A 15,058-nucleotide genomic window follows, 5' to 3' on the forward strand; every position below is an offset into this window, starting at 1 on the left:
TCTGCAGATTTAAGTGCTGCTGGTATCTCCCCTGTATCCAGGCTCTTTCTCCATATTACGCTGAGTGCTCTCGCTACTGGTACTTTACATTTCTTTATGAATATTGAATTCCATGAGTCAAGCCCAGGAGCTGAGTGCATAGGCATATTACCAATTTCTCTTTCAAAGTCTTCCGAGTTTGTGGTAATATCCGTTATATTATCTGCAGCTTGAATGTCATTCATAAAGAAGCTGTCTGGGTCATCAACTTTCATGTTGTTTATTGGTGTGCTAAACATAGCCTCATACTGGCTTCTTAGAATTTCACTAATCTCTTTGTTGTCCTCTGTGTACGTACCTTCATTTGTAATTAACGGTCCAATACTGGTCGAGGTTTTGGATTTTGATTTTGCGTATGTGAAAAAATATTTCGGATTTTTCCTTATCTCTTGTATAGCTTTCTGTTCCAATTCCATTTCCTCAGACTCATATGATCGCTTCAACGTTTGTTCTATTTCCTCAATCTCCCTGCTTAGGCTTGTTTTCCTTGCTTGTGATAGTTGTGTCTGCCGAAGCATTTCCGTTATTTTTTTCCTTCTCCTGTACAGTCGTCTCCGTTCTCTTTCTAGAGTGGTCCTCTTTCTGCCCCTCCTCACAGGTACGTGCTTCAAGCAGACCTTGTAAGCTTCAGCTGTCAGTTGAGCTATTCCCTGTGTGGGAGTTTTGTCGCTTAAGACCGTCTCCCATTGAATGGTTGAATGGTTCATACCCAAGAGGCATGCCGAATACTTTTTTTTGCAAAATGGCATTTGTTTATTTGAAGCCTGAGGAAGGAAATGTGAACTGTGTGTATGTGTAGGATGAAAATCACAAAGAAAAACAATTTGTAAAGGTCATATACAAGGAAAAACCATATGACCGAAACTATTTTATTGCATTTGAAATGACAACAATATTTACATATCTGCAAGGATGGCATGTCAGCTGGTGAATGACATGATACAAAGCAATAGACTTTGTGACCTAAGTACTTCGGCTGAGATCATCCGGTCACAGGTGTGGCCAGGGGGGGTCATTGTGCCGCACCCACCTTCCTGCTTTTTCCTTTTTTTGGCTTTGTGGCATTCTTTGAGGAGCCCTCCCCCTAATCCTACGTGCTAGAATACAATCATTTCCCTGTACCCTTACAGCTATTTCCTATGAATTCACACTTGTTCTGTGCCCTTCAAACTACATCCTGCAAATTTACAATTCCATTTCTTACTAAGTGAGTGACCAGCCAACAAGACACAGCGGGGTTAAGGTGTGGCTGCTGTGCTTACAAAGTATGACAGAACCATTGCCTCGGGGTTAAGGAGTGGCTGCTGCATTTTTGAAGCACAACAGTCACTTCCTCAACTGCATGTTGTGCCACTTTTCAAGTGTGACACTAACACCACAGCAACCTTTGTCTCTTGTTAATTTCACTCAGGCTGTGTAACAAGATTCCTTGGGAGGCAAACCTGGGACATCATTACCTTCATTACATTAGACACCACAGTTTGTTTGTGGTAGAAACAGATTTAATAGTTACATAGCTTGCATAAAAGCAGCCTCTGGAAAATATTTACAAGGAGTAATTACAATACATCAAGTATAGCCATAATTGGCAGAGCTTTACAAAATACATAATGAAGGAATACTGATCTAGTCCTGATGATATATACAGCCCTTTTGTATCAAGATCTCAAAGGTGGCTGGGGTGCATTCGATGAAACGATGCGAGGTGATGCAAGACACTGTCGTGGTGGCGGTGCGGCACTGTCTGGGGTCAAAAGTTTGTAGCAGGACAAGACCTGTGGCTCAGATAATTGCAATGTGCAAATAGTACCAGTCAAATTTTCAATTATAATCATATTGTATAAAATTCAACTATATAATACTCATTTGCAAATAATTTTCACTAGAGCCTCAGGTTTGATCCTTAACCGGGCAATCAAAGCATGGTTAGGTAAGTGGATTGACAGGTATGATGTGGGGAGATATATTCTGGTATTTAAAGACCCACAAAAATCTAATAAAATTCTGGTTTCAATTGTTAAATCAAATTTAATTGTGCAACTTATTGGAAACCCACATTATATAGAAAACATCTGATAATAAATTAATCTAAAATTTAGTAAAATAAGGATAAGAATTGCATGAAGCTTTGAAATTGCACCTAAAATAATGTGGAACAATGCCAGCATTTTGGTACCAAAGTTGAAATAAAATTAGCTATGAACTTTAAGCAAACTTTACTGATACAAAGATTTAAAAAAAATCAGCAACTTCAAAGTTTGTCAATACTAGTAGTAACAGTAAAATGCTTTGATGCCCATGTTTATCATTAATTGTGATTAGCCCATCAATTATGAGACTTTTGGGAGTTAGCTGTTAAGGGTCATTTCCCTCCAAAAGAAAAAAAAGGGGTTGGGGAGGAAACAAGCACCTGTTACTCAAATCCCCCAAAACTCATAATTAATGTTATTGTCACAAATGCACAAACTCCAATTTTGCATTACAAAACTTTATGGACCAAAAATCAGTGAAAACACACTGCCTTTAAAATAGAGGCTAAATTTGTACACTTGAAACTTTAACAAACATTTAAAAATATGTCTTCTGGAAAAGGATACTTGCTACACAACCTATGTTTTCACTGATTCATGGGCACGTTTGAAGGGCAGCTCCTGTAATGACCCAAATCATTTCCTTGTGAGAGCAACATTACTCGAAGGAGACTTTCAATGCCATTGTATATAAAAAGAATTCTTTTAATTTACTATATTCGTTAGAAAGATTACTTCCTTCAGGAAATGGCAAAATTCCCAAGAAAATTAATAAAGGTGGACAGGTCAACATCTTCCCCTTCATTCCTTTATGTGATGGACTAGTAAACTACAGTTTGTACACTGGCGAACACGTAGCACGCACTCAAGGAAGGACCTGTGTCCACGCTGCCGTACTGCCACCCACACAACTGTGAGAAGCACGCCCAATAATTACCACCATCTAAACTGGTGGATATGCTACACAATCCATCTGTGGATACACCTTGTGCTATTAAATTCTCTGTTATGGTATACATCTGCAGGGTGTGATTCTCGTTGCAGGATTACAGCAGAGGGCTTCTCATGCCTTTCGGTTGGTTTTGCCGTACAGACCCAGAGGAAAAAAGTATATGGAAGGAAATGCACCTGAAGAATGTCATATCCCTGATTAAATTCAAGAATATAACAATACTAATGACAAGATCACTGGCAAAAGAAAAAAAAAAGCAAATGGTTGTAGAAGACAAATAAATATATAATTATATGTTGGGGACTGGTTGGAAGTTTGGGTCTCTGCAAAATACCTGAGAATCACTGGGTGAAGACTGTACAAAATGGTAGAAATGTACGGCACAACCAACAGAACTGATTTTGACAGGAATATGATGCAGTGTGGTAGGTTCAGCACAATGTCTTTCTTGTCATGCTGCACAAGTCATATATAAAAATAGTTTACAGTTTTGTGTTTCTTTCCAGTGTTAAAGTGAAGCTTCTTCATGCCTACATCTCCAATATTTTTTTTAATATTTTGGAAAGTAATTCTAAAAAATTCTTCAGGGTAAAAATCCTCGTCAAATATGACAAAATAAACGTATTAATACTGCATAGACAACAGTTCGGGCAAAATGGTAGGGTAAAGCATCAAGTGGAGTGTGCCAGAGTCTTGAAGATAATACTGGTGACTAATCACTGCCCTAACACACAGCACAAGTCACGGCTATCATGATAATTGCCAGTGGTGATAAGAGAGATGGAGGTGTACAATAGGGAAAATAAGGCATGCTGAGCTTCGGTATCTTACCATTGCACTTCAGTTGCATGCAGTATAACCAGGACTTGGGAGAATGCATACCAGTATTCAGAAGTAATTTAGAATCGAGGTATTTTTTAATATTACATGGTATGATGCAACTCTTTAATCAAATCAGTTCTACATTTGAAGCTCTTCCCTCCCAAGTGCCTTTACACTGCATTATGGGACACATGGCATCACTAAACAAAGAGGTGGGGATGGTAATCTTGATTGTAATGGTGGAGGCTGAGGAAGGAGGATATGAAAATGTGATTGCTATTGAAAGTCTAGCCAGTAAAAAAAAAAAAATATAAATAAAAATAAAAAATAAAAAATGCTCCTTTCTGATGCTAATTTATAATATTAGGAAAACTACAAAACTGCCTACATGAGTACATAGCTACAGTCACCTCTGCTGGGGCATATAAAGACCAACACTCTCAGTTGATAATACACGACACTCTTTGTAATAAGAAAAGAATTTGTTCGTCACAAATTATAGATTTTGTACACTGACTTGGCACAAAGTGGGCCTTGAAGTTCAAATAATTATGGGATGTCATGTATTTTTGAAGATGCACTAATATTTGACCTATATACAAGTAACATATGGTGCCATACACGACATCGAATAGATTCTATATAATCTTTAGTACAATACAAAAATAAAATAAAAACAATCTTAGAAAAGGAAAACGCAAATACTCCAAGGCCCATGTCATGGAAAAATATGATAAAAACCAGCTAAACTATGTCAAGCCCTGGTGGCTAATCAGGCACATTATCCCTCACTTAGTTAAAATCATGGTCCTTACCTACACCACTACCCATGGAAAAAATACCCCAAATGTAAGTTTAGTCTTTTGGTTTTGAATGAGCAAAGCATGCTGAACAATTTTGTCGTGTACATAATTCATTCTCTTGGGCTAATATAATAAAAATGTGGTTCGTGGGCTTGGCTAAAAAATTTGTGGTTGCCACGTAACTGAGGGTGAAGACTTGAGATCTGCCCCAGTGTAGGGATTATGGAATGTAGCACTCCTGCTGATGTCAAAATGGCTGCTCTCTCTGGTGGTATGGGGGTTTAATACTTGGCAGTAAGACTAAATGATATGGCAAGTCCTCATCAGTACACTACATTACTCATTTTCTCGTAATTCTTGGACCATTCACTGATAATTATTGACACAATAATAATAAAATAATAATAATAATAATTAAGACTGTACACTATATAACACGTCTACAGGAATGCATCATATGTACAGCACTGACACGAGGCACCAAACCCATGCCCAATAAACCACTTTAATCGTTTATCAATGATGCAAATTCACCAAAATCAAACTCAAAGTCTGTTGGTGGTGCACTGCCACTAGAGGTGGGCGGGTTGGGAGTTGATGGTTGTGATGTCCGTATACTACTATTACCATCATTGGCAGGCCTCTGATTACCCACTGAGGTTTGAGGTGCATTTGGTCCATTATTCACTGCAGCTGGGCCACCTTTTACCCTACTCAAGTTCATATTAGCCTGTGGTCCACTTCCTGGACCTTGAATAGGCTGTACCTGGTTCATGGGACTCTGGCCAGGTCGAGGGCCAGAAGAACTCCCAGGAGTCTGACTCATACCCCCAGGATTTTGGTTCATACTTCCAGGATTCTGGTTCATGCCCCCAGGATTTTGACTCATGCCACCAGGATTTTGGTTCATACCACCAGGTGAGCCACGATTCATGGGTCCTGCAGTGCTTCCAGGAGTTTGACCTCCCAGTGTTGGTGCTGCAGCGGCTGTTTGTGCTGGTTGCTGCCCTTGCTGCTGAGACATGCCTGGGTTACTCAAGGGTCGTGTTGGGCCACCCTGCCCCATGCCAGGGTTGCTCAGTGGTCTAGCTGGTCCACCTTGGCTCATAGTGGCAGGACTACGAGGATGCATTTGGCCCATGGTAGCAGGGGAGCGTGGGTGTGCCATGCCACCCATGTTGGCTGGACTGGAAGCTTGGCCAGGACCACTCATCTGACCCATGTTAACTGGACTGGCCCCACCCATCTGTCCCCTATTTGCAGGACTCATGGGGTGGCCTGGTCCACTCATCTGAGCCATGGCAGCTGGGCTGCGAGCACCAGTCATACCAACCATAGCTGCAGGGTTTCTGGCTTGAGCAGCAGGATTAGTCAACATCTGGTTAGGTCCAGTAGGAATCTGTCCCATAGAAGTCATCTGTCCTTGTTGTCCAGGGTATTGAGAGGTCACCTGAGCACCACCCATACCTCCAGCTTGGCTCATGTGTATGCCCATTCGTACCTGAAACATAAGATAATGTAAATACAGTACTGTACAAAGCCTTACAAATTATGAAATGAGAATTCTGTCAGATTACTGAATATACCTAATGACAGATGATTTTGCAAAAAGAGAACTTAAGTAATTTTTTCAGCATCATTGCTTCTCTGACTGAATCTATGACCTCTTGTTCTTGAAGTTGCAGTTCCCACAATTCCTCTGTCAATTTTTTTTATTCCTGTTCCTATTTTTGTATGTAGCGATATCACCGCCTCTATTTCTTCTATCTTACAGCTTTGGGATATTTATCACTTTTAGCCTCTCCTCATAGCTCTTTTTTTTCAGTTACAAAAGTCATTTAGCAGCATATCTTTGCACTTTTTTCAAAGTTTGTTGATGTGCTTCTTGAGACATGGGCACCATACAACCACTGCAAATTCAAATTATGGTCTCACAAAAGTCCTGCATGGGGAATTACTAGGGGTCCATAGGCTACTAGCTAAGCAGGACATCCATGCACTAGGATGATGCACCATGCATCACCAAAAACAAGAGAGACACTGAATGCAGCCTGTAAAAACGTGGTTACAAATTATGTCCACAGTATGAAGAATAAACAAAGAGTGTGTGTACCCTTGCGAAGATGCACCTAACCCAGCGTCCACACAGGAGTCAACGTCTCATGAACTGTCTAGGGTGAAGTTCTTCATCCTATTAACAGGCTGAACTCCCGAACACACCAGATCTAATTCTGGCAGTGCTGAGGAAGCACTAAAATGAGCACATAGTACATGTAGCTCAAAGAGCAAAACAAGCCAAGTTCACACAACCAAGCTGGCAAGAATACACATACAAGAGGCTAATACCAAAATATACAAAAACATAAGCATATGGCCCCATCATGACAAAGTCCAAAGCATGACCAGCATTTAGCATAAGAAGCAGCGGGACATGCCGCGATGGATGATAACCCGGAAAGCACTACTACACTGTATTTATACAACTGTATCAGTGACAGGAGTAACCAACAGAGGTGTGGCCCAAGGTGGTTCGGACCCTTGGCCCACACCTGCCAAGGAACAAACAAAACAATAGACAAACAAAAGGAATCAATGGTGGCAGCTATCAGTACTAGTTAGGAGTTAATAACTTGTTTCACATAAATAGTAGTTAGAATCATTTCACCATTCAGTGCTTCATTTTCTATGAACCTTGAAGTTGTCTTTGCCATCTTTATGGATGCCATCTCAGTGAGTGATGATAAAAGTCCAATGCTCTCTGCACCTCTATGGGGGGATGGGGAAAAGCAGCAAGTTGTGTGTGTGTGTGGTTATTGACAGGCCTAACAGGATTTCTGCAACTGATGTGATCCAGAAGTGGAGAGTCATCTCGGTGAAATAGCTTCAGGGAGCCACCAGGGGACTCCTCCCAGAAAAAAAAATGTACATCAGAAGAAGGAAGAAAATATTTAATTTGTTAGCTACCTTGAGGTTACCTTGAGGTGTCTTCGGGGCTAAGAAAAATCTAAGCAAAGCCAATTTTAATAGTAAAGGGTTTGATGAATGGCAATACGCGGGTATGAACTCTGTAAGCACTGACGGTCTTACAATAACCACCGATATCTACATAAATATTTTTCCTGTACTTAAACATTTATCTTAACTGTATTACAGTATTACCTTTTTGACACCTGAAAGAGCCGTCTGCTGTATCTTAGCTGATTCTGCCTGTAATATCAAGATAAGTTCTTTATTTCTCATGTAAGAACAACAAAAGGAATCAATGAAAAAATCCAAACTTCTGTTTAACCTTGCATCACCAACAGTGTATTATCTTATAGTGTAGTGTAAAAGAATTTTATTTTTGTTTATATATTATATATACGTACTGTATATACATATATTTCAAATACAAACATCCTTTAAACGAATGTTGTATACATGTGTGTGGGGGTAACAGCCAATCATTGGTGTAGTAGTATTAGTAGTGTGATAGTCAGTGAGGCGATTCCTAGCCTTACAGGTGATCATCGTGAGCATAGTGTTTATAGTAATTTACATATGTATGTACAGTAGAACCTCGGGTAGTGAACGTCCCTCTTTACAAATTTTTCGGGTTACAAGCTAAATTTCTTAGGAAAACTCGAATTGGGTTACGACCTTTGCTCGCCTTGCGACTTTGTTGATACACGTATGGGTTGACTGAGCGTGTGGTTTCCTGGTGGCATGGGCGAGGCGTACTTAAGTTTACCAGTGTCATCCATGACGATCGGACTTGAATATTGTATTTGGGAGGAGAACAGGATGGATGGATGGTGAGGGAACTGGATGGATGGATGGATGGTGAGGGAACTGGATGGATGGATGGTGAGGGAACTGGATGGATGGATGGTGAGGGAACTGGATGGATGGATGGTGAGGGAACTGGATGGATGGATGGTGAGAGAACTGGATGGATGGAGGTTACCATGAGGTGATTCCGGGACTTAGCGACCTCACAGCCCGATCGTCGACCAGGCCTCCTTGTTGCTGGACTGGTCAACCAGGCTGTTGGACGCAGCCGCGTCCAACAGTCCGCGTATGAATCACAGCCCGGTTGATCAGGTATCCTTTGGAGATGTTTGTCAAGTTCTCTTGAACACCGTGAGGGGCCGGGCAGTTATGCCCCTTATGTGTAGTGGAAGCGTGTTGAACAGTCTCGGGCCTCTGATGTTGATAGTTCTCTCTCAGAGTACCTGTTGCACCTCTGCTTTTCAATGGGGGTATTCTATACATCCTGCCATGCCTTCTGGTCTTGAGGTTATCTTGAGGTTATCTTGAGATGATTTCGGGGCTTTTAGTGTCCCCACGGGTCTCATGTGATGTTATTTCTGTGTGCAGGTTTTGAGAGTTTATCTGCTCCCAAAGCCCAGCCCAGGGCCAGGCTTGACCTGTGAGAGCTTGGTCCAACAAATTGTTGCTTGGAGATGCCCACAGGCCCATATATCCACTACAGCCCACTTGGTCCAGCATGTCTTGAAGAAAGATTCTATTGAAGGTGTTCACGTTTGTTCCTGCAATATTTCTTATACTCACTGGGAGTATGATGAACAACTGTGGACCTGTGATGTTCATACAGCATTCTCTGATTGTGCCTAGTGGCATCCCTACTCCTCACTGGTTCTATTCTGCATTTTCTTCCATCTTGTTCACTCCAGTACGTTATTTTACTGTGTAGATTTGGGACCTGGCCCTCCAGTATTTTCCATGTGTGTATCTTGAGGTTATCTTGAGGTTATCTTGAGGTTATCTTGAGATGATTTCGGGGCTTTAGTGTCCCAGCGGCCCGGTCCTCGACCAGGCCTCCACCCCCAGGAAGCAGCCCGTGACAGCTGACTAACACCCAGGTACCTATTTTACTGCTAGGTAACAGGGGCATAGGGTGAAAGAAACTCTGCCCAATGTTTCTCGCCGGCGCCCGGGATCGACCCCGGGACCACAGGATCACAAGTCCAGCGTGCTGTCCGCTCGGCCGACCGGCTCCCTATATCTTGAACAGTGAAAGGATCAGCACAAACCACGATGGGCATCATCCTTCTGTGATGCTTAAGAACAGTAAGTTTCCGCAGAAGAGGAACCAAACAAAGATAGCGTAACTGACCCAGAAATCCGACTCCACTGATAATCTACCCCAACCAGCAGCAGGTGCGGCCTCAGCCCTACTGATCTGCCTCTGTAAACAAGGGACAGAACCCAGAGAAACCAACATCTGATTGATAGGCCTGCAAAATGTAGCAGGCATGGAAAGGAATTGAACAGTAACATTTTTTGGAAAGAGGCGAGAGGGAAAGCAAGACAAAAGAGCTAAGAACCAGGCAGAATCTAAAGACTGGACCAGTACAGCCTGCTGACAGATAAGTGGGTCAATTAAAACACTACCACTATTCTCATCAAGTACAATGGAACCTCGGTTGACGACTGCCGTAGAGTACAAATTTTTTGGTTGACAACGTCAAATTCGTCATAAAATTTGAATTGGTGTATGACGGTTTACTTGGAAGACGACGTCTGTTAGTACGCGTATGGGTCAAACGAGCACAAGGTGCTGGGGATGTGGGGCAAGGCACTCTCAGTGTGTTTACATGTCTATCCCGCGAAGTGACAACCGCAGCCGCGCTTGAATTCCTTGTGAAGAATTTCACCGTTTGCCTGCTTTTTTTTTTTTACATAAAAGTTCTTATATATCACGCCATGGGTCCCAAGAAAGTCAGTGGTAAAGTTCAACCTAAGAAAATAGTTGTGAGGATGACGAATAGAGAAAAAACAAGAGATCATTCATATGAGAATGTGATATCTCACTACAGACAAGTGTTAAAACTTAAGGAAAAACACGTATCTATAGACAGATTCTTAGTAAGACAAGCAAGCAGTGAGACACAACCAGTTCATATGCCAACAAAGAGTCCTCATTCAATATAAGATATACATGCTGCATTGTAGCTAGTACAAAATGTGTTATTCAGTATAAAATGTATTTTTAAGTTAATATTTTTAAGGGTTGTGGAACGGATTAATTCAATTTTCATTATTTCTTCTGGGAAAATTGCTTTTGGTTGCCGAATTTTTGGTTAACGACACGTCTCTGGGAACAGATTCCGATCGTAAACGAGGGATACCACTTGTATCGGTGCGAACCATTTAGCAAGGGGCACCGCAGCCAAAACTGCGAGCAACAAGTTCTTTGTACCCAGCAACAGGCCAAGCGAATCCACATCCTCCTGCAGCCAATGAGTAAAAAGCTCCAGGATGGCATGTCAGATCGTCACAAAGTGAGAACAAGCCTTGTGGTCCTCCACAATAAGGGCTCCAGAAAGCAAAGGCAGCTGTATGTAGAGTTGCTACTTGCCTACATCCTTGGACAAAGCTAAAGCCAATAAGCAGTTGTCAAGTGACAAATAGATTCAGTTGCCCAAAACTACCTAAAAAACGTTACTCGCCTCACAGCAATCAAGCATACAGGAACAACAGAATCCATGCCAGGTCCCTGATGGAAAACATTGCCTGCCAGCCAGGATGAATCTGGAACATTGTAATGCAAGCCAGAAAGGCAAGGCAGATCCTAACTCGTAAGATACTGGGACCAACAAGGAAGCACGGTTCAAATCCACAAAAATAAATACCAAAAAATATTCCCACGAGCCTCAGAAGGCGAAATTTGAAAAGACAGAAATCTACAGAAAGATGTACAGTATCTGGAAGATTGTAAGGCACATAGAAATTAAAAAATTTGGGCTGCAGACAAATTACACACTTGTATATTTAAGAGTTATGAAAAATCCTCTCCCTCTGAAGCAAAAGTCCCTCCACAGAGGGCACTAAAGTCCATCGGGCTTCCCCATACCACCAGGAGCCTGCCAAGAAAGCCTCATGACTGACCCTCTGCCATCCACCTAATGCCTGGGATAGAATGGTGTCCTCTCAAGGAGATGGAAGAAAACAGCTCAGAAGTCGAAAACTCTTAATTCCCCGAAAGGACCAGGTGCCTTAATTGCCTCAAAAAAGATGGGGTAGAAGGCCAAGCTAAACCCTGCCCTATCTCCACAACCCTCAGATGCTTCAGAACCAATCAGGGAGGATAGAGAAACAAAAGCAGGGCAAACCACACCTGCAGGTTAAAGAGGTGGTGGTACGGAGGAAACCAAGGTGGAATTTACCAACCCCTCCAATTCTGTATTCCTAAATACACTACAGGCCAACTCTAGGGCATCCAAATGAGCATGAAGCTCCAAATGCTGAACACTGAGAAAAGCTTACCTATAATGTGGTAGCTGCCTGATAAGATTCCACTTCAAAAGTAGGATCAGATAAAATAGACTCTGGAGGCACACACCACAGGACTCAAGGTCATAGGTGATGCCAACCCAACAGGCAACATGGCAGAGAGAAAGAATGATCATTGCCAAGAAGCAATGCTGATGAACATCCCTCAAACTTGTAAACATTGTTAGCAGATTCAATGGACTGATCTAAGGAGAAGCACACAAACACAGCAGGGAAATTGCCAGGGCCTGAAGTCAAACAGGACACCCAGGCACAGGGGATGTTTGCCAAAAGACAATCGCCTCGAGGAGCCACAAAATCAAGGCTATGCAGGGCACTTGCAGCATGCCATATGGACAAGTGCACAAACCAGAGTACACTAGACACACACAGGGAGCTGAAGGATTAATTCATTATTATCTACGTGTTAGTAGGAGGCAAAGAGGCAACACGTGGTGTCCCAAGTACTTTAACCCATGCACTGCACATATTGCTTTAAGGCGCTTGACCAGTGGGGGCTCATAGCACTTTTTTGCACTTGAGGGTCTCCCATCGGTCACATGGTTGAAAAACCACTCAAGAGGATGAAATACAGAACACATTATTTGATAAGGACTGCACTGGAGCACGGTGTTCACTCATTAACCAATAAAGACCTCAAACAATCAGCAGATGTGAGTGATAAGGACACTGATGACAACATTACAGTAAGCATGTACAGCATGGATATCTCACCATCAGAAAGGGGCATTTCGTTATATTTAAGATAAAATTTTGTATTCTTCAGGCTGCTGAGGGACAACTCTATCAACATCAAGAGCCCAAGACTTTTCAACACTATCACGCTACACGTAAGGAGCATAACTGGCCAGCCTCTCACAGTGGTCAAGACAAAACTCGACAAACACCTCCAAAGAATACCCGATCAACCTGGCTGGGATTCATATGTCAGGCTGCGAGGAGCCACATCCAACAGCCTGGTTGACCAGACGAGCAACCGGGAGGCCTGGTGTGAGACCGGGCCGTGGGACCGTTGATCTCCGGAAGCTACACAAGGTAGCCACAAGGTAGGCCAGACACATTGTCAGAGATTGGACTGCAGGGGCAGTGACTCCAGGCAACTTCAGGGTAGAGGCTAAATATAAAATGACCTATTCACCCTAAGTATGATACTAACCCCCTAGAGCTCTTTCCCGAGAAGATTTCACAAAAGGTACAGCAAATATTTGATCCTATGTAAAATTAATTAAAATTGGAACAAAACAAAACAGTCAACCCTTGAATAACTATACAATGGAATGGAGAGATCTGAAAGTAATCATGTTGGAAGATCTTAGTTTTGAGAAGCACAAGACAATAATTGCAAAAATGATGACAGTCTGATTAATAAAAACTTACAAAATGTGTAGAGAATGTTCACTGTCCACATTCATAGTCATAACATTAATTAGTAAACCTAAACCCCCTTAAAACTGTCTTCCTTGGAGTCAATGCAATACAGATTTACCATAACCTATTCCTTCCTGGTCAAAAACTATCAACTGGGTTGTGATTCAACCATTTATTTTTACAATAAGCAAAATTCCTCATGAGCAAAAGACAAACAATTAGTAGAGTATTCACACCAACAGAAAAAATACATTATCGTATTTTGCAAAAATACAAAATACATTACAGTACTCTATACAGAAGCAGCTAAAACAGTTAAATATAGCTTGCTATAAATGGTCAAAATGAACACTACAACTAAGTTAAGCACATACCTGTCCTTGTTGAGTCAAGGCAACCATATTAGCTTGCATCCTTGGATTCCCTTGCATAGTTGGACCACCTTGCATACCAGGTCCACCTTGCATACCAGGTCCGCCTTGCATGCCAGGTCCGCCCTGCATGCCAGGTCCGCCCTGCATGCCAGGTCCACCTTGCATGCCAGGCCCACCTTGCATGCCAGGTCCGCCTTGCATGCCAGGTCCGCCCTGCATGCCAGGTCCGCCTTGCATGCCAGGTCCACCTTGCATGCCAGGTCCGCCCTGCATGCCAGGTCCGCCCTGCATGCCAGGTCCTGGTTGCATTCCTGGTGTCCCCTGCATACCAGGGCCACCTTGCATGGATGGGCCTTGTTGCATTGCCATAATGTTCATCATCTGATTAGGTGGACGTTGCATTCCAATTATTTGACCACCCTGGCTCATCATGGCACCTAGTTAAGAGAAACACCATGTTATATTGGTAAGAGAAACACCACATTATATCATTAAATGTACAACAAAAGATAACATCTTAATGCATTTTTCTCTCCATTACCTGTTCCCACTCTCATGTAGTGCAGGCACATTATTTTTTTTGTTAAGTTATACAAGAAAGGGCTAAAAAAAAATGAAAAAGATGTCATATCCATTGACAGTACCTTCCACACTACCATGCATACTGCACAGAATGCAGCAACAGTTCATATATGTTTTACAAATTGCACAGTTTATACACGCAGCAACATGTATAATCCAGACAGTTATAGTTTAACAAAACATACCCATGGCTTCATACAATTCAGCATAAAGTGCTTCCTTTCAGTCATTTAAAATTATGCCAAACAAATTCATTCTTACCACTCTTGATTCCATCTAACCTTATCCCTTACTACCTGGACCATACATGGAGAGGGGTTTTGGGAGTTCCTCTACACTTTTCCAGATTGAGGCCAGACTTGACTTGTGATTCAACCCGTCCTCTTAAAAAGAACGTCACTTTTGGCTCGTATGAGCGATATGGCTAAATTTGGACGTAATTTGAAATGAAATCGACTCACAAAAGTGACGTTCTGTTCCGTTTTCTGTTTGAGTCGTCCTGCCTACGCGCAGAGGTTATAAGAGGACACTTTAAATTAACGTTTTTCATAACGTTTTGAAACTTTATAAGAATTTCCTGCCCACCTAACCTATCAGAGGACCCTTAACTTACTGTTGTTGAAAAAAAAAATTCCAAATTTGTTTTCATTTTTTTTTCATTTTCAAATTACGTCCAAATTCGGCCATACGGGCAAACGGCCAAAAGCGACGTTCTTTTTAAGAGGACAGGTTGTGTGATTAACTGGTCCAACAGACTGATGCTTGGAGCAGCCCACAGGCCCCCATATC

General features: G+C 42.1%; 1 protein-coding gene across 5 annotated transcripts in view; it reads right to left on the reverse strand.

The window, feature by feature from the left end:
* Positions 1 to 894: 894 nt before the first annotated feature.
* The window catches only part of LOC123763146 (collagen alpha-1(I) chain), a 118,927-nt gene continuing 104,763 nt past the window's right edge, over positions 895 to 15,058 (reverse strand). For 4 of the 5 annotated variants that reach the window (XM_045750105.2, XM_045750107.2, XM_045750104.2 and 1 more), the window contains 3 exons: positions 13,688 to 14,124; positions 7,806 to 7,853; positions 895 to 6,147 (listed from right to left, as the gene is read on the reverse strand). In XM_045750105.2, the coding sequence (XP_045606061.1) occupies positions 5,152 to 6,147; positions 7,806 to 7,853; positions 13,688 to 14,124 (1,481 nt within the window). In that variant the 3' untranslated portion in view covers positions 895 to 5,151. The remainder of the gene's footprint in view (positions 6,148 to 7,805; positions 7,854 to 13,687; positions 14,125 to 15,058) is intronic. The other variant, XM_045750106.2, reaches the window with a different exon arrangement.

This window comes from Procambarus clarkii, chromosome 49 (genome assembly GCF_040958095.1).
Source record: "Procambarus clarkii isolate CNS0578487 chromosome 49, FALCON_Pclarkii_2.0, whole genome shotgun sequence".
Lineage (NCBI taxonomy): Eukaryota > Metazoa > Arthropoda > Malacostraca > Decapoda > Cambaridae > Procambarus > Procambarus clarkii.